At 63.3% G+C, this 21,281-nt stretch overlaps 1 protein-coding gene across 3 annotated transcripts; it reads left to right on the forward strand.

Moving 5' to 3' along the window:
- The first annotated feature begins 5,319 nt into the window (after window positions 1-5,319).
- On the forward strand, window positions 5,320-21,249 carry KIAA1522 (KIAA1522 ortholog). Of its 3 annotated transcripts, XM_027661342.1 has the most exons (8): window positions 5,320-5,542; window positions 15,024-15,179; window positions 15,401-15,456; window positions 16,625-16,742; window positions 17,104-17,220; window positions 17,339-20,168; window positions 20,199-20,212; window positions 20,435-21,249. In XM_027661342.1, exons 1-8 carry the CDS (start codon window positions 5,455-5,457, stop codon window positions 20,455-20,457), a joined length of 3,402 nt encoding a protein of 1,133 aa, XP_027517143.1. In that variant the 5' UTR covers window positions 5,320-5,454; the 3' UTR covers window positions 20,458-21,249. The 3 variants fall into 3 exon arrangements, with proteins under 3 accessions (XP_027517143.1, XP_027517141.1, XP_027517142.1); XM_027661340.1 differs by having other exon boundaries at window positions 5,322-5,542; window positions 17,339-20,212; XM_027661341.1 differs by lacking the exon at window positions 5,320-5,542 and adding an exon at window positions 13,236-13,600 and having other exon boundaries at window positions 17,339-20,212.
- Window positions 21,250-21,281: the final 32 nt, after the last annotated feature.

The raw sequence follows: 21,281 nt of genomic DNA on the forward strand, positions 1-21,281 counted from the left end.
AGAGGGAAGGAGTGTCAGCTCCGGGTGCTTTCCGTGGGCGGATGTGGCCGCAGAGTCGAGTGCTGGAGCCGGCGGCATCGGCTGCGCCACACGCGGCTCTGACCTGCCCGGGGGCTGCATCGGCCTCCCCGCCGACATCACGAGCCTTCCTGCAGCAGGACCAGCTGGGAATTTTTCCAAACATCATCTGGGAGCTGTGGGAGGGGGAGAGGGGAGAGCTGCAGCAGGGCCTGTCAAGGCTCTGGGTGCCCTCAGCTCTCCCCTGTGTCCGTGTGGTGCCGGGGGGTGGTTTGGATCTGGCCTGTGACTCGCCAGTTCCCCATCACCCAGCTGTTCCCACAGGTGGATTTGGTCATGGAGGGGGGCACAAGGGCATGTCTGACCATCCCTGGTGTATCCCAGCAGTGGGGAGGGGGAGCAGGGTGTCAGGATGGCTCAGAGGTGGGAGAGGGGGAATCTGTCCCAGGAGACCTGGATCAGGACTCGTTCCTCAGCCCGGGCATCTGCCCGTTCCGTCCTGGGTGCCAGGGAGGTCAGCATTGCTCAGCACTGAAATCACGGCAGCGGGAGGATGAGAGCATTTCCACTTCAGCTCAATCCCGTGGGTCTGGCTATCAGTGATCCCATCTCTGGCTGCCCAAAGAGCTGAGCTGTGTGGAGGAAAGGCTCAGTAATCCCGCTCATGGGCGAGCGTCAGCCGCCTCTCCGGGGGGAACACCAACGGCTCTGTGAGCGGGGGATGGCTCCATCCCAGCTGGAAGCGCATCCTCTCCTGCTTCCTGACTGGAATGCTCTGCCCTGTTTGGATGAATGGGCCCTGCTGGCTGTAGCAGGGCCCATTTTTATGCCAGCGCAATAGTAGGATAATTCCCTCTGTGAGCTGTAATGCCCCATCCTGGGGTGTGCAGTGGGTGCCAGGATACCACCAGCCCTGGGCTGTTTTGCCTGTACACAGCCTGCCTGCTCTGAGCATCTCTGTGGCCCCATTCCCATGGTATCCCAGCACCTTGCCATTCCAATCGTGTTTATTTCCACAATAACCTTGGGAGGCAGAGGAGTGATTAACCCCTGGGATGGGAACTGAGGTGGAGAGAGCAGCTGGGCTGTACCAAGGGTGTAACACTGAGAAGGGAACCGGGTTGCTCAGCTATTCCCACCCCCTGTGCTCCCCAAGCTGGATTTCTGGGTGCAGAGGTGTAAACCCAGGTCTGGGATGAAGGATGAGGTGATACTGGGGTCCTGCTGCCTGCCCGTGGCTTTAGTCTGTTTTTTGGCTGCTGCTCTATCCGGCTTTTGCAACATTCCTCTTAATTCCTTGATGAAGTGAAGGAATCGATGTTCCAGAAATATTAAATTAGGGTCGGCTTTTATTTTTTTTTTTTTCCTTTTTGGTGCCAGCTTAGTCCAGCAGCAATGATTTCCTGACTGGGGCGGGGGACTAGTGATGTTAAAAATAAATCTTTCAATGCTCACAGCTGCTTTGTAACAGCAGCAAGTGCTTGTTGGAACCGGGGCTTCGTCGTGTGCGGGGTGAGCAGTGGGTGGAGGGACTGGGTTGAGGTGAGGATTGTGGTCCCTTTCTTCATGGAAAGGGATGTAAAGCATTGGAAGGGGCTGCCCAGGGAGGTGGTGGAGTCCCCACCCCTGGAGGTGTCCAAGGAAGGACTGGATGTGACACTCAGTGCTCTGGGCTGGGTGACGAGGTGGGGATCAGGCACAGGCTGGACTCGATGGGCTGGGAGGTGTTTTCCAGCCTCAGTGATTCTGTGCTGGTGACACCACGGGGTGGTTGGGGTGCACGTGAGCCCTCCAGGAAATCTGGGGCTGAACTGTCCCCGTGTGTTGCTCTGATAACAACCAAGATGTGAAATCTCCCCAGACACTTTTCCTCCATTCTGCTGCCTCGTGGTACTTGCTTTGGTGTAAACACGGGGCTTGTGTTTGGTCCTGAGCTTCTCAGCTCAAAGGAGAGGGGTGAGGGTGGCTTCCCCCACACCTCCCACACCCCAGGATTGTTCCCGTGCCCGTGTGGGAATGAGTTTGTTAATCTGCAGCAGGCAAAGAGTGACACTCCAGAAAATGTGAGCAGCAGGAATCCCCTGGCCTGGCCTGGCCTGGCACCGGCGAGCGGCTCGGCGAACAAAGAGAGGTGTGTCTGCAACCACAGCTATTCCACCTGGAGACAACTGGAAGAATTACTCTTGAGAGTAACGTTCCATAAGATCCGATAAAACTATTTCAGCGGGGTCATATTTCTCTGTGGAGGGAAGGTCTGATTTCATAAGACAATATCATCATTGACTTTGACTCCGGCAGCGATGGGAACATAAGCCGTTGGAAGGTGAAGAGCTGGGCAAGGATGAAGTGAAAAAACGTTTCCCTGCCAAGCAGGAGCCGGAGCCTTGGGCTGGTCCCTGTGGCTCCCGCTGTGCGTGGATAAAATCCACCTCACCCAGAGCAGGGAGCTGGGCTCCCTCCACCTCCGCGGGCTGGAGCCGGACCTGTCATCGGCAGAGCCGGCCTGGACTCCGGCTTGAGCAGGAAATCATTTGAAACCCTTCTGGTTATGTATTTCTGTTAATGATTGGGGATCTCAAGTGGGGTTTTTTTGTTACCTTTGCCTCGCTGAGCTTTACTTCCCCATGAAGGGAACAAGGGCTGAATTCCTTTCTCATTCAGGCAGCTCAGCTCCCACTCCGTGTTTGCTCGGAGACGGCGTCAGGTTTAGAAAACACCAGAAGGAACGGGTGAAACACCAGGAGGGATGGATAGAACACCAGGAGGGAATGAATCCATCCCCTGTGCCAGCACGGAGGGGTCCCCACGCCCCGGCTGGCTGCTGTGACTGAGGGAATGTGTGACTTAGGAGCGATCAGATGTGCTTGGAGCGGTCACACCGTGTGACCAGATCTGTATCTCAGGAGCAGCTTCTCCCTCCTCCCACTCCAGCTCTTATCAGAGTTCTCTCAATGAATAAAACTGGGGATTTCTGGCCTGGAGAAGAGATTCTGCCTGGAGTCAGCGTCTCTTGCCCCCAGTTCCCCATTCTCACCCCTCACTCCACAACTGGGTGTGCTGGGGATCGTGTGCTGGGGAAACTGCGAGTGCTTCCCACCCTTCCCTTCCCCTTTGGGCTCTACTGAGGCTCTAACACGGAGCAAGGAATTTGGGTGCTCAGTTGTTCTCACTTCCAGGCTCCCTGAGCTGGATTTCTGGGCACAGTGATGCAAACCAGGTCTGGGATGAAGGATGAGAGCAGGCAGCTGCCTGCCCATGGGTTTTACAGGGGGTTGTGTCCCAGAGGTGCAATGGGGTGGGTCTGTGGGGTCTGTGGGGATGCTGCAGCCCCCATGCTGCTCTCAGCCCCCCCAAATTCAGCAGGGACTGAAACATGAGGCCCAGGAGGAGCTGAAGCTGGTGCTGGATTCCACGTGGCAGTGAATTACCCCATCACAGTTGTTCCAGCTCAGAGAAGCCACTTGATATTTTTGGCACACGTGGGCTTTGCTGGGTTCCTGGGGCTCAGCTCCCTCTCGGAGCCCCCCCGGCGCATCCCAGGCTGTGGCTGGGGGCGGTGACACTTCGGTGCTGGTGGTGGCTGTGCTTGCCTGGCAGGTGCTGGCACGGAGGGCGTCTGTTTTGGGAGTGGAGGGGGAAGTGTCTCCCTGTATCTGGGGCACTCGCAGGCTCCAGGCTCTCCGTTTCTTCCAGGGAGAGAAGTAAAAGTGCTTCACTGGGAGAGCTGTTCTATGTGGCTGCAGAAGAGCCCCCTGTGCCACCAGGCAGGAGTCTGAGCAGCATGAAGGGTCCACACATCCTGTTTTGGAGCTGCTGTGTGGGGATGGATGTCCAAGGGATGCCCTGGAGGTGCTGGGCACTGGGAGGAAGCGTCGTCCCAAGCTGGAGATGCCCCTGGCTGACCTGACTCCGGCAGCCCAGGGAAAAATCATCTTCCCCTGGGCAGAGACCTCTGATGTGTTGCACTTGTGACCATGACCTTTAATCCCAGCTGCCCCAGGATGGGTACAGCCACTAATGGGAGACAGGGAATAGTTTCCTACTGGATCCCCCCATTTCCTTAACAGCTCCAGCAGCAGACAGGGCAGCAAATCACAGGGACACTGGTACAACCACGTCTCTGTAGCACAAGACTGTCCCTGCCCAGCTGAGCGTGCCCTGGGCACCCAACCAAGCTGGTGAGGAACTGAACCATCAATATTTCCATTGCGGAGGAGGAGACTGAGGTCCAAAGATTAATTCAGTGCCGATCACCTTGGGAGGTCAGGACAAAGCTGCTGGTTGATCTTTAATTTTTCCTTTCTTTTTTCGCACCACGTCCCCAGTTTTGTGCCTTTCCCACAAAACCCTCCTTCCTATTTATCCCAGCCTTTGATGAATCACCTAAGGAACATAAACATTGCCAGCAGGGAATTGCCCACCGCTGCCTGGCTGGCTGACCCCTCCCTGCCCTCGCAGCATTTAATGTTCTAATTAAAAATCAGGAGGGAAAGCTGGGCTTCGGAGGGGGCAGGCTGGTGTTCGCCCTTGGGAAGGGGCCCTGGCAGGGCTTGTCCGGGCAGCCTGGGCAGCTGTTGGAGCAGCAGTGCCTGTGCACGGAGCTGCTCGTCCCCTGCCAGCCGTGACCGTCTCGCTGCTGGAGCAGGGGCTGGAGCGGGGAGAAGCCGAGGTGCACCCGGGGAGGGCACGGGAAGGTGCCGGCAGCGTGAGCCACGTCCTCGTGACTTGCCCCAGAGACAGGAGTGGCCGTGGGGAGGGCGGCGGGGGGTTAACACCCACCGACGGGTGCGTGGGCGCTGGCATGTGGGTGCTCGCCCTGAGTTTGGGCAGCGGCCGGACCCAGCCCGTGTCCTCGGGCGCTGTGCCCCAGCCTTGGAAGTCCTGTTCTAGTTTTGGCCACACTATGCCGGGCTCGGCTGGGGTGTCCCCATAGGGGTGGGACCCCCAAAACCCCCGAGTGGGGGGTGGTAGCCTCGGTTGTTGGAGCTGTGCTCGGGGACAGCCAGGCGTGGTGGCGGCTCGGTGGAGCGTGGCAAACTCCAGGGAGGTGGGAGCAGGGCTGGAGGCGAGTGCCATGCCCAGCTACCCCGATGCCCAGCGATGTTTGCGGTTCGGGGCGGGGAGGAGGGGGAGGCTCTCCCTTTGCCCGCTCAGCCTCTCTGTATCACCCAGGCATCCCTGCCGGAGGGATGGGGCTGGGAGGGTGCTGTGGGATCCGACGGGCGATTCCGGCAGGCCCCTCCTCTCTGCCTGTACCATTGGCTCCGGCACAGCCGCCTGCGAGCGCTGAGCTCCGCCGGGGCCGGAGGGATGGGAGCCGGCGGCTGAGCGCCGTCGTCTGCCGGGGCCGCCCGGGCCACTCCGGAGCCCGCCCGGCTCCGCGATGTAGCACCGCGGTCCCCTCCACCCGCCCGCGGTGGAGGCGAGAGCGGCCTCATGGGCAACGCGCACCGCAAGAGGAGCCCGGCGGGCGCCAAGCCCGGCTCCTCCTGGCCCTTCGGCCGCACCGGGAAGCCGAGGGCAGGTAGGAGCCGTGGGGATGCCAGGGGAGGGGGCGCGGGGGGTCCCGGCTTGGTGACTTTGGGGAAAGTTCGCCACCTCGATGTGGGGCTCGCCAGGACTTGGGCTGCGGGTGGAGGCTTCGCTCTGCCCTCCCTGTGCTGGGGGGGCAGGATCAGACCCCCTGACGCCAGTGCCGGAGCTGGGGAGGACCCTCCGGCTGCGGGCAGGGGCTGTGCTGACACGCCGGGGACCGGCCATGGGCTCGCCGGCGCTATCAGGACGGGATCAGCTGAATTAGTTACTGATTTGTTTTCCGAGTGGGATCCCAGCAGTTACAGCGGGGACTCAGCGCTGCCGGCGTCACCCTCCTCCCCAGCCCCCGCTCCCATCCCCTGCCTCGGTTTCCCCCGCTGCACCCTGGGGAGCACCGGGATGGATCTGGGAATGTTTGCAGGGAGCACCGGGCTGGATCTGGGAGTGTTTGCAGGGAGCACCGCACTGCTCCCCCCATACTCATCACCTCGCTGCGCGTGTCTGTCTGTCCGTCTGCACACCAATCACTCCGCTGCCTTGTGCTCTGGCTCCACGGATGCCGCTGGAAAGCCCAGGAGGAGGCATGGGGCAGGGCAAGCTCTTTTCCGCAGGGAGGAGGAGTAGGGGAAGGGGTCCCAGCCAGCCCGGACCCGCATATGGAACCATCGGCCCCAGGGGGTGCCCAGTCCCGGTGACCTCCCTCCGTGGTTCCTCCATCAGAGCAGGGTGATGCCAACGGGGAAGGGCAGTAACATCGTCCCCATCCTGGGATTTCTGATTCCCCCACTGGTGTCATTAAACTGTCCCCGTGTCCCCAGCTCGGCCTGAGTCAAGGAGGAGATCTGACAGGCGTGTGGGCAGGTGTCTGGGGTTGTAGGAGTGGGGTTAGCAGGACCGAGAGGGGGTAACTGGGTGGTTTTCCCCTGTCATCTCTGCGGGATCCTGGCCCCACCATCCCTCCTGCCCTCGGTCTGTTTCCCTCGGTCTTTACAGTGAGCAGCCGCCCAGGGGCGTGAGCCGAGCTGTCCCCAGGGTAAACAGAGTCTGAAGTGAACTCCACACGGGCTTGGGGAGTGCCACGCTGAGCAAAACTGTCCCAGAGAGGTGGAGGCTGGGGTGGGGACACCCTGCCCAGGGAGAGGGGGCCAACAGCATCCCCTTGGCATCTGGGGACACTGAGGCAGGAGGGTCCATGGCCATGCAGGGACGCAGGATCTCCACTGTCCACCTCTCCTACAGGCTGGCTGCAGGCTCCTCTCTGCCACAGTCATCCTCTTGTAGTCTCAGTGTGGGAAGGGCTCAGTGCCACTGGACAGGGTCTGTTGTAGCCACATCCCTGGCGTATCCTCACCTTTTCCATGTGGCATTCCCATCCAGACCTCCATCTCCTCTCCATCCCCTACCAGCCTTGAGTGCCCCTGGCCAGTCCATGACCCAGGACCGTGCCACCACTGCCCCTTCCCCAGGGCTGGCCAAGAGAAGCCCTGCTCCGTTTTGGACGCCCTGAAAGGGGCGGGATGTTGGGACTGTGCGATTCCCGGGAGTCGAGGGCTGGCGCTGGGGCCGAAGGCCATGGGGTGGAAGGTGCTGAGAAAACATGGGGCGAGTTGTGTTTGTTCTCTGCGACGGCTCCATGGCAACGGCGCGGCGGCCACAAAGCCAAAGAATTTGCATTGTGTCGCTTCAGCATTTCGGAGGGCGCAGCCGGGATCGCCGGCTGGGGGCAGGGTGTGCCGGCACCCGCCGGACGGGCCCCGCCGGCAGCCCCATCTCACCCGGGGAGACCCTCGGTGCTGCCGGATTGTGGGCTGGAGGCTGATTGCATATGGCAGGCAACTGCACCAGTGTCCCCCAGTTCCCATCTATTTAGCGACTGGAAGTATAGACTTGGCCCTACTGTGCCCATTGCTGGTCTATCAGGCCCGGGCTGGTATCAGCAGATGCCTTAGTTCTTGTGCCATGTGTGGAGTGCTGTGGGCACCTAGAGCCTTTGGATCTGGAGGAGTTGGAGCAGTGATCCCCAGGGACAGGGTGGGCAGGCAGGGACATGTCTGGGGGCTCTGAGATGGCTCTGCCTGGAGCAGTGATCCCCAGACACAGGGTGGGCAGCCAGGAGCACAGCTGGGGGCTCCAGGATGGCTCTGCCTGCTGCTCCCTGCCTGAGCCTCCCCGCTCAGCCCCACCAGTGCCAAACCCACACACCCCATTCCCATGCTGGAGCGGGGCCTGGCTTGCTCCGGGTGCATCCCTGGCCTCTCCTTCCCGGATTTGTCTGTGGTAGGAGCTGCTGGGGAAGGTCCTTGAGCACCAGGGAGGCTGAAGCCTCTTATCACCTCCTTATCGGGACGCCCCGCCGGGCCCTGCTGAGTCAGGGCAGAGGAACGTGGCGCTGGGCCAGGCTGTGCCCCGCGGACTCAGCGGGGATGTGGCCAGCAGGGAGCTCTGGGTGTGGGGTCATCCAGCACCCACCTTCCCACCGGTGGGCTCTGGGGCAGGTTGCAGGGTCAAATCATGGAATTGTGGAATGGTTTGTGTTGGAAGGGACCTTAAAGCTCATCTCATTCCAACCCCTCCACTGTGGGCGGGGACACCTTTACTAGACCAGGTTGCTCCAAACCCCATCCAACCTGGCCTTGAACACTTCCAGGGATAGGGCAGCCAAATGGCCCAGGGGGGGCAGGTTTGGGAGTAGGTTTGGGGCAAGGGGTGCTGGGTGGCCGTGAGGTTTGCCAGCGGCAGTGCTGGAGCATCTCGGCAGCCCCAGCTCCTGCTGGGCAGCTCTGGGGTGGGCTGAGCAATTCTGGGCTCTTTCTCCTTCACAGCCACTCTCCGTGCCAGACCCACGCTGGGCTGGCTCCGCAAACACCCGGGGGAGCGGAAAAGGGCAGGGGCGCAGCCCAGCAGGGGATACACTGTGATTTACACAGGCGATTTCTCCAGGCACACTGGCCGGCACCCTGCTGTGTGCGGGACATCTGAGCCCTTCCTGGTGCCCCCTCCTGCTCCTGGAGCAGGGGAGGAGGTGATCTGCAGGTGTCCCGGGCAGGCAGCTGCTGCAGTGCTCGGCTCTAACATGCCGTGCCGTGCCCGCTTGGCACATGCCCTGTCACCGAGGGGCAGGGATGGGACCTGCCCTTCGGCTGTGGGTTATCCCCCACCCCGTTTTGGTGGCACCTGACGCCTTTTCTCCCATCTTCTGCCTGATCCCGCATCTCCATGTCCATCCCAATGCCCAGTGGAGGATCAGCAGCTCCTCAGTGTTCCCTGGGGAGAGCCCCGCGGGTGGGAGCGGGGTTGGGCGCTGCCCGTGGGACGGTGGATCCGTGCACGGAAAAACCTGCAACGTCTTGTCCTTAATCCGTCTCCTGGATTTGCTCCTTCGCGGAGCCAAGTTCCTGCTGTGACAGGCAACGCCTGCCATGTGAGCAGCACCTGGGTACCCTGCAAACACGCCGGGCATGACGGCACGCGCCGTGGGACGCAGCCAGCCCCGGGCACCGCGGCCGTGGGAGGTGGAGGACACCGAGGGAGGGGGATCAGGGAGTGACAAAGCTCTAGACTTGGAGGGAGGAGGTGCTGGTGGCCTGTCCCTGGCCATACATGCCACTGGCGGCCCTGTATCACTTCCAAGGCTCTGCCCGTGGCCCTCTCCCACCCCGTGCGCCCCATCTGGGATGTTCCAGCCCGGATCCGGCTCCTACCCGGGGAAGGCTGTTATTTACCTTCAAACCTGTTTGGTGGCTTCTCTTGGGAGGGGACGAGCACGGGGTGGGGACGGGGTGGGATGGGCTGTTACGGGGGCTGGGAGTGAGGCACAGCTGGGCATTGGGGTGGTCCTGCCCCTCTCTGCAGCACTGGGACCCCCCTGGGCTCCTGCCAGACCCCTGCCTGGGGTCTGTGATAACACGGGGAGGAGGAGACGCTGCGTGTCATCACAGGGCCAGCTGTGGGGCAAGTGTGGGACAGCAGCGAGGTCAGGGCCTGTTGCACAACCCCGTGTGCCCCTGCCATGACAGCAGCCGTGGCTGGAGGCGACTGGAGCCATGACTCTGCTCCGAGCGGGAGTTCACCGCGCGCCAGCTCCTTCACCGGGGCCCGTTGGCTCACTGAGGCAACACTGGGCAGTTTTCTACGCTGTGATTTAGAGGAAGAACAAACGATCCAAGTTTGTTTTCCCAGCTGAATTAATTTTAGTTCAGCCTCTGCGTGGGATTGTGTTTGAGAGCCGAGCCAGCAGCACGGGTCGGGTGGTGTTTATTTGCTTGGTGGAGATGTTTTCCTGGCTGGAGCAGCAGCCCCCTGAGGGTGGCCAAGGGCAGGTTGGCAGTGGGGGGCTGCATGGCCAGAGCCACCGTAAATATTATTGTGCTCTTATCCTGCCTGGAGGGAGCACGATCCTGTGGTGTGTCCTAGGGTGTGGATCCTGGGCAGAGACAGGGATTTGGGGAAAAAGAGTGGCAGGGCTGGTTGTCTTCAGGGGCACTGTGGCCCCTCAGCCCCCCTCAGCAGCTGAAGGTTGGGGTGCAGAGGGAGAGAGGGACTCGATGCTGGAGCAGAGGGGCAGGGTAGAGTCCCTTCCAGCTTGGAATATTCTGTGATTCCGTGGTACTGGAGCAGAGTGTGGGGGCTCTCGCAGCCATGGCAGGTTCCATGTCCTGATTGCTCCATGGGACTCTCTGGGATGGGGTTCCTAGTGCACCCCATTAGTGTTATCCATGCTTGTGGCATCTGCAGGCAACTGGGGGGCAGAGTGGTCCCCAAAGCCTGGGCACACACCTGGATGCAGCGTGGTGGGAAGGAGCCCCCAAGGGGTGGGAGAGCACCAACCCCGTGGGACAGGGGGGCTTCTTGCTGCCCTCTGCACTGCTCTGGCTCCCACGAGAAGGGAGGCAAAGGCTCCATCCCACTGAGCTGAAGGACACAGGAGGGCTCCCCTGGGGACCTCACAGCCCCTTCCCTCCTGCCTGCCAGCTCCCCCCTCCTCCCCATTTTTCTCCGGTGAGTCAGTGGTGGTGAAGGGGCGGGCAGGGAGCTGCTGCCTGTTCCCTGCCTCCTGCTGCTGCCTGTTCCCTGCCTCCCTGCCTCCCGCCGCAGGAGCCGCCGCTGCTCGGGGAGCAGGCAAGTCGAGGCAGTGCCGAGCAGGCAGAGATGGATGTTTGCAGCTGAGCCCGGCCAAACCTGCTGCTTGCAGGAGGCACAGGCCTGGCCAGGAGGGGGACAGGAGCTGGGATTTTCTCCTCAGGCTCTCCCCAGGTGAGGAGCAGCATCAAGGGAGCTGGGCTGGCACCGTGTCCCACTTGCAGCATCGCTGGTCCAGGGGTGAACAGCCCCGGCCGTGTTCCTGTGGGGTCTCAGCTCTGGTCTCTCCTTTGTGCAGCCCTTCCCATTCCCACCCCTGTGCCTCCAGCCCTGCTCTACCAGCACAGAGAGGAGCAGGAAGAGCTGAAGGCGAGGTGCCTGGAGTTCCCTGTCCCTTCCTATTACTGTGCCTTACTGCAGGGATGCTCTGCTCCCTCCACACTGTCCCTGTCACAGGTAGCAGCAGATACCAGCTCCGAGTCAGGGAGACCATCCTTGAGAGAGTGCCTGGTGCTGAGAAACCTCTGGCTCTTTCTCTGGGAGAATCGCGCTGCCACATGTGGACGAGGCACGTGTGTCAGTCGAGCCTGGAGGGGACAGGGTGATCCAGGATGTATTGCAAGGAATGCACAGGCACAAGGGCCGGGACACCAACCCGACCGGGCGTGTTGCTACCGGCACCAGCTGCAGCTGCAGCAGCTTCCCCAGCCCACCGAGACCTGTAGCCTGTGCCATGGGATCAGGGCTCTCTCCCTCCTGGATTCTCCCTCTTTTCCTGTCCTGTTTGTGGCAGGTTTCACTGTGTGTTGACAGAGCCAGGGGCGAGGCCGGCTGGACGAGGATGATGCGGTAGCGAAGGTCGCAGGGAGTGGGAGGGGAAGCGGAGGCTGCTCTTCGCACGCTGCCACAAGGCTCCTCCGTGGCCAGGATAATCCCAGCTCTGCCCTGGATTATCCTTTGGGAGATTGCAGGCAGCCATGCTGAGCTCTTCCTGCCCTGACCACAGCGATGTCGCACTCAAGAGGGGGATGCAAGTGTTGTCAGTGAGGGACGTTCTCGAGGTCCTTTGTGTCCTTGTGGGCAACGGGTCCATGAAGGAAGGTGGAGCAGGGACAGGGTGTCTGCCAGCACCTGGGAATGTCCTCACAGCCCTGGGAGCAGCTTCCATGTGTGCTGCCATCGGCAGACCCACAGGGCTGAAGCTCAGCTGTGCCTGGGCCCTGCACCAGCAGCACAGGGGGGACTGTCCACCTTCACTGCAGGGGCTCCCAGAGCTCCTGGTGCCATGAAGGGGCATCCTGAGTGCAGCCCCGTCCGTGCAGGCAGAGATGGAGGGCTGGACCCTTCCCTGTGGAGCCGGGAGCAGTGTCCCTCGGCTGCCATCAGCCGTGGCCCTCGCTGGGCTCGTGACGGGCTGCCCGGAGCGGAGAGGGCAGTGCTCAGTGCAGCACGTGGCTGCTGGCTTTGTGCTTCCTCAGCCCTTTAATTATGTCCCTTTTCCACTTGTGCTGTGGAGAGAGCCGGGGAGCGTCTGCCCGCGGCCCCCGGCACCTTCTGGGTGAGCGCGTGGGCAGCGGGGCTGATCCTGCCCGTGCTGGGGCAGGTGCTGGGGCAGGCACAGCCAGGGTGCTGCTGGTGTTGGGCGTTATGGCCACGGAGGAGTTCCAGGGAAGAAATCCTTGCTGAGCCCGGCGCTGCCTGGCTGGGAACACAAAGGTGCCCTTCACAAGGTCAAACTGTGCCTTGGGCTGCACAGTCACTTCCTGGGGTCTGCTGGGACCCTGTGTTGGGTGACGCTGCTCTGACTGCACCCCAGCCTCTGTCCTGATGGAATAAACCCTGGGCACAGACTGTGGAGAGCTGGCAGGGCAAGGAATGGAGGGTTTGACACGTCGGCTCCCAGTTGGCATGAGGACACAGCTGCCTGCTGGCAGGTGCTCTTCACCTTTTAGGACAAAACGGTTGTAAAGGGGGGGAATGGGGCTGATTCCCAAGATGGCACAGGATTCCCTGGCTCCACTGCCCTGAGAACATGGAGCAAATCCATGGTGGGGACCATCAGTGCCAGGGCTGTGCCAGTGCCTGACTGCCTGGCATTTCTACCCCTGCCTTATGTGCCCCTGTGCCAGCAGCTGGAGCTACTGGTTAGACTGGTCTGAGACCTGGTTCTCCCCCAGCCCTTGTGACCATGACGTGGCCATGCTGGACACCCTGTCCCTGAGGACAAACACCCTTTGCCCCACCATGGCTCGTGTCCCCCTGCTCTGGGCTGAGCTGTGCCAGGAGCTGGGGGGGCTGTGGTGGGCACCGTGTCCTGGGGGGCACTGGGGATGGGCAAGGAAGGGGAATGCCAGCCCTGCTGTCTGTGCTGTGTCATATCCCAAGGGCTGGTGCTTGTCGGAGGAGAAGCCTCCCAGTTCTTCCCAGTCGGCCGCACTGTTGTGGAAACGAGCAACTGGTTTGCGGGGAGCAGCATCCCGGGGGGTCCCAGGGCTGCGAGAAGGGGAAATCGGGGGAAATCCTGGCCGTGAGCCTGGAAGAACAGATCCCTGTGGTCCGTGCCGTGCGTGGGAGGAGGCGGGAGAGCCGGGGGGAGCGAGCGGGAGGCCAGAGGAGGGGCCCCCGCTCTCCTTCTCCCGTGACCGAGGAGCGCGGTGGGCGCAGCTGGGGCTGTCCTCTCCTGCCACCGCGCAGCCGTCCCCGGGTCGGGCTTCTCCCCGCTCAGAGGCAGCTGCGCTGGAGGAACCTCTTTGCCTGGCCGAGCATCCTCCCGCCGTGCGGATGAGGACGGAGGGAGGGAGGTGGGGACCGCCGGCATCCGCCTCGCCGACCACTGCACAATAGGCTGAGCCTCCCTGGGGGGCGGCGGAGCCCCCCTTCTCTGGGGACCAGACCCTCTCCCCGGCCACCATGGTGGTTTTCATGGGTAGGAACCTCTCCTCGCTTCTGGCTTTCTTCAAGAAGAAGGGTGAGTGAGCAGCTGGGAGGGAGGGAGGGAGAGAGGGAGCAGCGGCTTGTCCTTACACAACCCCTGCCTGCCAGGACCCCCGCTGGTCACCTGCAGTGGGCAGGGGGGCTGCCATCCCCGGGGGAGGGCAGGGAAGGTCACCCCAGCCCTGGCCTCGCCCGCCGGGAAGTTAATGGAATAAATCACAGCGCTCCTCTCTCTGGAAAGCAGCTCCGAGGGTGTTTGGAGGGGTGTCAGGCGAGGGGCTGCCGAAATTGGAAGGGAAAAGGGCTTAGGAACATGATGGTGGAGGGGCTGTGGGTGTCTTGTGTCTCCTGCAGGGACCCTGCACCAGCACAGGGGACCCCTGTGGCACCAGGCTCTGCCGGGCTGGCCGTGCCCCCGTGCCCGTGGGTGCTGGCGGAGGCAGGGGCCGGCATGGCGGCAGGGCGGGCGGCTCCATTGTTCCAGGCCTGCTCCTTTGTGTGCTGGATGGAGTCAGAGCACGGCTGCCTCGCTGCCTGGCCGGGCTGGCCGTGAGGGGATGGGCTACGTGGGGGATACGGGGGACAAGGGGATGGGTGTGTGGCACCGGCGATGCTGAGCAGCAGGTGCCCGTGGCCCCGGGGTGCTGCCACCAGCCCCGACGGTTTCCTGTGCTCGCCCTTCCCTTCCTCAGCCTCGAATTGGGTTTTGTTTTCCGGGCAGGAAGAGTTTGAGGCTTCTCTCGGGCAGGAGGAGCAGGCAGGGCTGTGCCTCGATGCCGCAGTGCCCTGTCTGGGTGGTGCCAGGGCAGCCCCCCATTGGGGACACCCTGAGGTGCTGGGGATGATTGTGGGGAGGGGGCTGTGAGATGGGGAGTGAGAGCTCTGTGCTGTCCCAGGCATGGCAGATGGGGTGTGCAGCACCCTGGGGGGCTCGGAGCAGGAATTTGGGTCCTGTGGGGTCTCTGCAGCTAGTTGTGCCTCAGTTTCCCTTGTCTGTGCAGTTCCCAGCTGTGGGATGGGCATAGGATGAGTCCCTGCTCTTGGGGTGATGAGGAAGGCCTGGGAATGACGCAATGCTCCGAAGGGAAAGCCATCATCTTCCCATCCACATTTAATCCCCCTGTGCTGCCCTTCCTCTGCTCCACTGCCCCCAGCCCTGCACAACTTGCTCCTTGTTTACTCCTAACGAAGGCGCTGGGGAGGAGGATGGTCCCATGCCCAGCACAGCTCCAGCCAGTGGGGGGAAAAACCAGTGGAGACAGCCCGACTCCAGCGTATCGACCGGCCGGGCAGAGCCGTGGGATGTGATTTCTCAGTTTGGAGCTGGGCGGGATAACGTCATCCCGGGACGGTTGTCATCGCCCGGCACTTCTCCTGGCTGCATCCCGTGGGTGGGGGTGCCTCGGTGGGAGCAGGGCTGTGCCCCCCCAGCTGAGCTGACCCCCCTGTCCCCTCAGGCACTGCCAAGGGTGAGGGTGAGAAGCGGTTGAGTGTGCAGTACACAGCGGGCGAGGAATGTCCCGACAACGTCTTCTTCCCCAGCACGCGGCCCCCGCACCTGGAGGAGCTGCACAGCCAGGCTCAGCAGGGGCTGAAGTCCCTGCAGCACCAAGGTAGGTGTCCCCAGCCCTGGGGACACGGCGGAAGGGCAGCTGGTTGTCCCCAGCTCCTGGCTGTCCCCAGCTCCTGGCTGGCCGGGCTGTGTGGGCGGCGCGATGGGACTGACCGGAGTCCAGCGGTGGCCGGGCTGTGCAGGGGGCACTGCCAGCTCGGCAGCTGCTTCCCTGCCTGCGGGCTCTCCCAGGGGGATTTACCTCCTGCCTTCCCTCCACAGAGAAGCAGAAGCAGACCAAAAGTGCCTGGGACCACGGGGACACCAGCAGCCTCCAGGTGAGCCCTGCCGAGGAGCTGCCTCTGCCTTGTGGTGCTCTTGGGGGTGCCCCGGGGGGTGAGGGGACACAGGGTGGCTCCTCTGTCCCCCCTAAGTGGTGTTCGGGGTCAGACAGAGAACCAGCCAAGGTGGCAGGACCATGTCCAGGGGGGTTGTTGGGCAGGAAGGGGCTGTGTGTCCCTTGGTGTCGTCCCCTTTGCCCCATAATGAGCCACCGTCCCTGTGCTTGGCCTCGACACATTCTACCCTGTGGGGCTCTGCTGGGGACCCCCACCTTTCCTGCATCCCTCCATCTCCCTGTTCCTGTCCCACTGGTGTCCCCTGGCAGCCCTGACCAAGGTGGAGGGACAGGATGGCACAATAGGGACTGTTGGCCATATCCAGCCTGGTGTCTCTGCCCCTCCCCAGCTGCTGACGAGGAGAAACTTCACTCTCTTGGCCAGGCTGGGCTTTGGTGTGTCCCTGGGCTCTGACCCCACTGCCAGTGCCTCACCCGCCTGTGTTTGCTCAAGCTGCTGCCTCCCACTGGCTCTTGTCCCCTTTAACCCCTTGGAAGCAGGGTCTGGAAACCCCAGGGTGGGCAGAGCCACCGGGGCAGCGAGGCGGAGGAATCAGGATGTGTCTCATCCCGATCTCTGCCTGTGCCAAGGGATGGTTTGGAAGGGTGGGAGTACTGGAAGCTGTGCCTGATGCGGGGCTGTGCCACTGGCCGTGCCCACAGTGGCACCTGAGTGCGGGGGGTCTCCAGCCTGACTGCATCCCTGCCTGCTTGTCCCTGTCCCACACCCCTCTCCCAGCGATGGCAGCCCTCCAGCCCTGGGATCCGGGTCAAGGCCGGGCTGGGAACAGCCATGGGGCCAATTTTGGCTTGGCACAGAGGCGCGGCTGGCAGTTCCTTCAGGTGCTCCCCTGGTGGGCCAAACCCCGGCTGTCCTGCTCTCCGGGGGGCTGTGAGGCCACGCAGGGTCCCAGGGGCTGCTCCCAGCCCCGCTCCTGGTGGGAGGACTCTGGATGCCGGCGTGGCTGACTCAGCCTTTGGCCCTCGGAAAAGCTTTTGTCTGGGCTGCGCAGTGAGTGTGAGGCAGGGAAGGGGCCTGGCTGGGGCTGGGGCAGCTCCGTCCCCGCTGCCCGGGGTCCGCTGAGCCCCCTGTCCCTCTGTCCCTGCAGTCCTGCACATTCTCGGAGGATGACAGTGTGTCCATCCGGAGCCGGGCGGCCTCCTGTGCCACGGACAGCACCTCTGAGGACGCCCTCTCCATCCGCTCCGAGATGATCCAGCGGAAAGGTACCCGGCTGGGCGGCCGTGGGACAGGGGGGACACCAGGCAAGGGGGTGCAAGGGGGGTCGGAGCTCATGGCAGGAGAGCTGGGCTTTGCCTTGGCCTGGCCAAGAGCCAGCGCAGGGATTTGGGGGCCCTTGGGAGAGATGAGAGCAACTCCGGCTGAGTCAGAGCGCTGGGGCTGGGCGAGAGGGATGGACAGACAGACACTGTCTCCTCCCTGCTGCTGGTGCCTTTTCGGGCTGTTCTTTGCCTAAGCCTGGCTCGTCCCGGAGCATCTCTGTCAGTGAGGGGGTACTGGGGACATTGGGGTCACCCTGGCCAGGGCCCCCCTCACACCTGCTGGACCTGCTCACACCTCTTGTAGGTTCCACCTTCCGACCGCACGACTCCTTTCCCAAATCCTCGGAAAGGGCTGGCAAGAAGAGGAAGGACAGGAGGACGACAGTGCTGGGCATCCCCCAACATGTCCATAAGGAGCTGGGTAAGCATCAGGGGTAGGGGGGATTGTTAGGGTCTGGTCTCGTTGCCCAAGCTCCATTTGCCTTGGCTCGGAGTGTCTGCCTTGGGATCACGCTGAGGTCATCTCTCCCTGCTCCCAGGTCTCAGGAACAGCCACGAAGCCAAGGGCCATCCCGGGGCTGATGGGCGAGGGCCGGCGGGGCGCGGGGGCAGCCAGGCAGCACAGCCCTTGCTGAACGGCGGGCAGGTCTCGGGCGACGCCGTCCGCATCCCCACCATCGACGGGAAGCTGCAGCCTCTGGCTGTGCCCGGCGGCGCCCGCGTCTGCCTGGGAGCCTTGGAGGAGGCAGACGCGGCCCTACAGAAGCACATCAACAGGGTTTACTACGACGACACGTTGGTGGGGAGGAAGACAGCAGCCAAGCTGTCGCCCATGCTAAGGCCGAAGTCGCTGGCCGTGCCGGGCATGACCACCTACGCCAACCACCCGGAGGTGGTGATAGGCCCCGTCATGTCCATCTCGCCCCAGGGCACTTACATGTCCAAGATCATCCCCAACGCCATCCTGCCGCCCATGGTGGACGTGGTGGCCCTGACGCGGAGCAGCGTGCGGACGCTGAGCCGCTGCAGCCTCGTGTCGTCCAGCCCGGCCTCGGTGCGATCCCTCTCCCGCTTCTCCGAGCGCAGCGCCCGCAGCCGCGAGCCCTCCTCCTCCAGCGACAACTGGAGCCACTCGCAGTCCACGGAGACCATCGTCTCCAACAGCTCCACCATCTCCTCCCAGGGCGGCTGCGACCACCGGCAGCATGAGGCGGGGCCGCACAGCGAGGTGGACGCTGCGGCTCGCTCCGACACCGACCAGATCAGTGTCTACAGCTCTGCCAGCTTCGCCAGCTCCTGCTCCAAGCCCCCTGCCGGCCTCACACCTGTGGCCTCGCTGGCTGTGGGGAGCAGCAGTGGCCGGGTGTCCCCTGCCTACAGCATGAGCAGCCAGGCGGACGGCTCGGACACGGGCAGCCTGGCCAGCGAGCGCTCCTCCGCCCGCAGCGTCTCCCTCAGGAAGATGAAGAAGCCCCCGGCCCCCCCTCGCAGGACCTACTCGCTGCACCAAAAGGATGATGGGGAGCCCAAGGTGCTGGGGCTGCCTCCCAAGCCTGACCGGCGGCCTCAGCGGGAGAGCAGCGTGCCCTGGTCCCCACGCCCCGAGCCCTTCAGCCCCACGACCGAGGATGAGGTGTTCTCCCCATCGTCGCTGAGCGAGACCAGCAGCCTCCATTCCGAGAGCCTGGCTGGGGCCAGCTCCCCCGAGGCCTCGCGGGGCCGCCCCGGGGTCACTGTGGTGCTGAGGGAGCCCCAAGCTCAGCCCAAGTGGAGCTGCCCGGATGGGTCTGACCGCACCATGTCCCCCTCCAGCGGCTACTCCAGCCAGAGCGGGACGCCCACACTGCCCACCAAGGGGCTGGGACCCCCATCTGTGTCCCCAGGCAAGTCTCAGCTCCAGAAGCCAGACCGGGTCTGCTCCCTTCAGTCGCCTGCGCTCTCCGTGTCCTCCTCCCTCACCTCCATCTCTTCCTCGGCCTCTGACCCGACGCCCCCCGAGGCGCTGACCTGCCGCTCGGACCGGTTCATCATCCCGCCGCACCCCAAGGTTCCCGCTCCCTTCTCCCCGCCACCCACCAAGCCCCAGCAGCCCTCAGCCCCCACCGGCCCCCTCCTGCCCTCACCAGACTCCTCAGCGCCCAACACTGCCTGCCCGGAGCCCGGGGCCAAGCTCAGCGGCAAATCTCCACCTCCATCGCCGCCTCCTGCCTACCACCCGCCTCCCCCGCCAGCCAAGAAGACGGAGGGGAGCCCCCAGACCACCGGGGAGCCCCCCGCCGACACCGCCTGGCCCCCGCCACCGCCGCCGGCTCCCGAGGAACACGACCTGTCCATGGCAGACTTCCCCCCTCCGGATGAATCCTATCTCTCCAGCCTGCCCGATGCCACCTCGGCTCCGGCGGACGGGCAGAAAGCAACACCGAGCCCAGGGGCTGCATCTTCACCACCCTCGTGTAGCCAACAGCAAGTCCCACCGGCTGGGGCACCGCAGCCCCCGTGTCCCGCCGAGCCCCTTCCCGAGGCCTCCGTGCCGCCACCGCCGCCGCCTCTCCCGCCACCCTCGGCTCTGGCTCTGCCACCCCAAATCAGCCTTAAGAAGGCGGCCAACGGCCCACGGGCGGACGCCAGGAAGGAGCCGGTGTCGCGGAGCAAGAGCAGCCCCGTGCCCAAGGAGGACGCCAGCCTGCCCATCGTCACGCCCTCGCTGCTGCAGATGGTGCGGCTGCGCTCCGTCAGCGTGGAGCCGCCGGCCGGGGCCGAGGAGCGCCCGGCCCCGCAGAAGCCCGTCCGCCGGTCCCTGTCCACGCGGCAGCCCCCTCCTGCCAAAGACACGGTGCCTTCCAACCCGCTCCACCACGCCGTGCACCTCAAGGCGGCCGCCTTGGCCTCCGGCGGGGCCGCAGAGAAGCCGCCCGGCGGCCAAGCGGCCCAGCCCGGGGGGCCCCCCGAGGATGGGCAGCTCTCCCCTAGGAACAAGTCTGCGGCCTCCACCGCCAGCTTCATCTTCGCCAAGAGCTCCAGGAAGGTGGTGATCGAGACGGCCTCGTCCCCCGAGGCACAGGCTGACCTGAAGAGGAACTTGGTGGCCGAGCTGATGAATTTCTCGGGGCAGCGCTCGGCGGCTCCGGCGGCTGCCCCGCAGGGCCCTGGCAAGGCACAAGCCCACCGAAAACCCGGCAAGGTCCCCCCTCCGGTAGCCAAGAAGCCTTCGCTGGGCCCAGGGCCGGCTCCTTCCCCACTGAGCCCAAAGGCAGCAGGGGCAGAGGCGCTGGGCTCCCCGGTGCCGGACGGGAACGCCGCGGCGGTGCCAGCGGACGAGAGCAGGACTAAGAGCGAGCTGGCAGGGACAGCGGCCACGGGGACAGAGAGGAGGGACACCACAGAGCCGCCAGCTCAGAGCCTCCCTGCACAAGGTACGTGGGATGGGAACCTGGTTCAGGAACGCTGCTGCTGTGGGTGCTCAGGATCCTGAGCTGTACATTCCCAGGCTGTACATTCCCGAGCTATAGGCTCCCAGTGCAGCAGCTGGGCCGTGTTGTGGCTGGGGTGGCACTGGGACAGCAGGGAGAGCCTGGTAGGGCTGTGGGAAGCGGGGATTCGGGGTGGCTGACGGGCTCTTCCCTCCTGCCTTGCAGATGGACGAGGAGAGACGGCCTGAAGGACAATGCTGCAGGACTGGTGCCCCCACGGACAGGAATCCAAATCTCTCAGGGACCTGGGCAGGTCAACGGACGAGTGTGGAACTGGCAACTAACTTAATACAGGAAGCAAACAGCCTTAGCCTCCACGGCCTTGATGATATTTATGCAAAAATGGTGTTGGTTTCACTTTCCTAAGTACTACAGCTTTATTTTGCTTTTTTTTTTTACTGGACTCGAGGCCTGTGCCCAGAGCCAGCACCTCCTCCCTGCCAGGCTGCTGCTTGGTCTGGGCAGAGGAGTTTGGGGACCGAAGACACCAGAGGTGGGACCACTCTGCTCCAGGCCTGCGAGGAATTGAAGCACTTTGGACAAGGGAATGGGAAGGCTTTGGCCACGGCAGTGCCCAGGGGGATGCAAACAGGAGCAGGACAGGATGGAAGCACTGGCTGGGAGGGACCAGGGCTTTGTCCCCTGATGGAGAGGCAAGAGGGGCTCGTGGCCAGTGCCAGCTCCAGCCACTCGCCACTGCCCATCCCAGCCATCCTGCAGCCACGCTGGCCACAGGGTGAGGGGGAGCCTGGCTGCCCCTTGAGCTGGTCTTCAGGCCCTGGGCTCTGGGGTGGAGCCTCGATTCTTTCTGTAAACTCGGGTCACATTTTGATTTCTTTTGATTGTAAAAAAAAAAAAAAAACCAAACCAACCAACAACGAACCAACAAACCCAACCAAACCAAACCAAAAGCAACCGACCCTCTGCCGCCGAGTAGCTGCTCAGAGCTCTGTACCTGGCTGGTAAAAATGATGACCTAAGCTCGTTGCCTCCTGTGCTTCCTGGCTTATGG

The sequence above is a fragment of the Corapipo altera genome, unplaced genomic scaffold (assembly GCF_003945725.1).
Source record: "Corapipo altera isolate COAL_440 unplaced genomic scaffold, ASM394572v1 201, whole genome shotgun sequence".
NCBI classification, from domain to species: Eukaryota; Metazoa; Chordata; class Aves; order Passeriformes; family Pipridae; genus Corapipo; species Corapipo altera.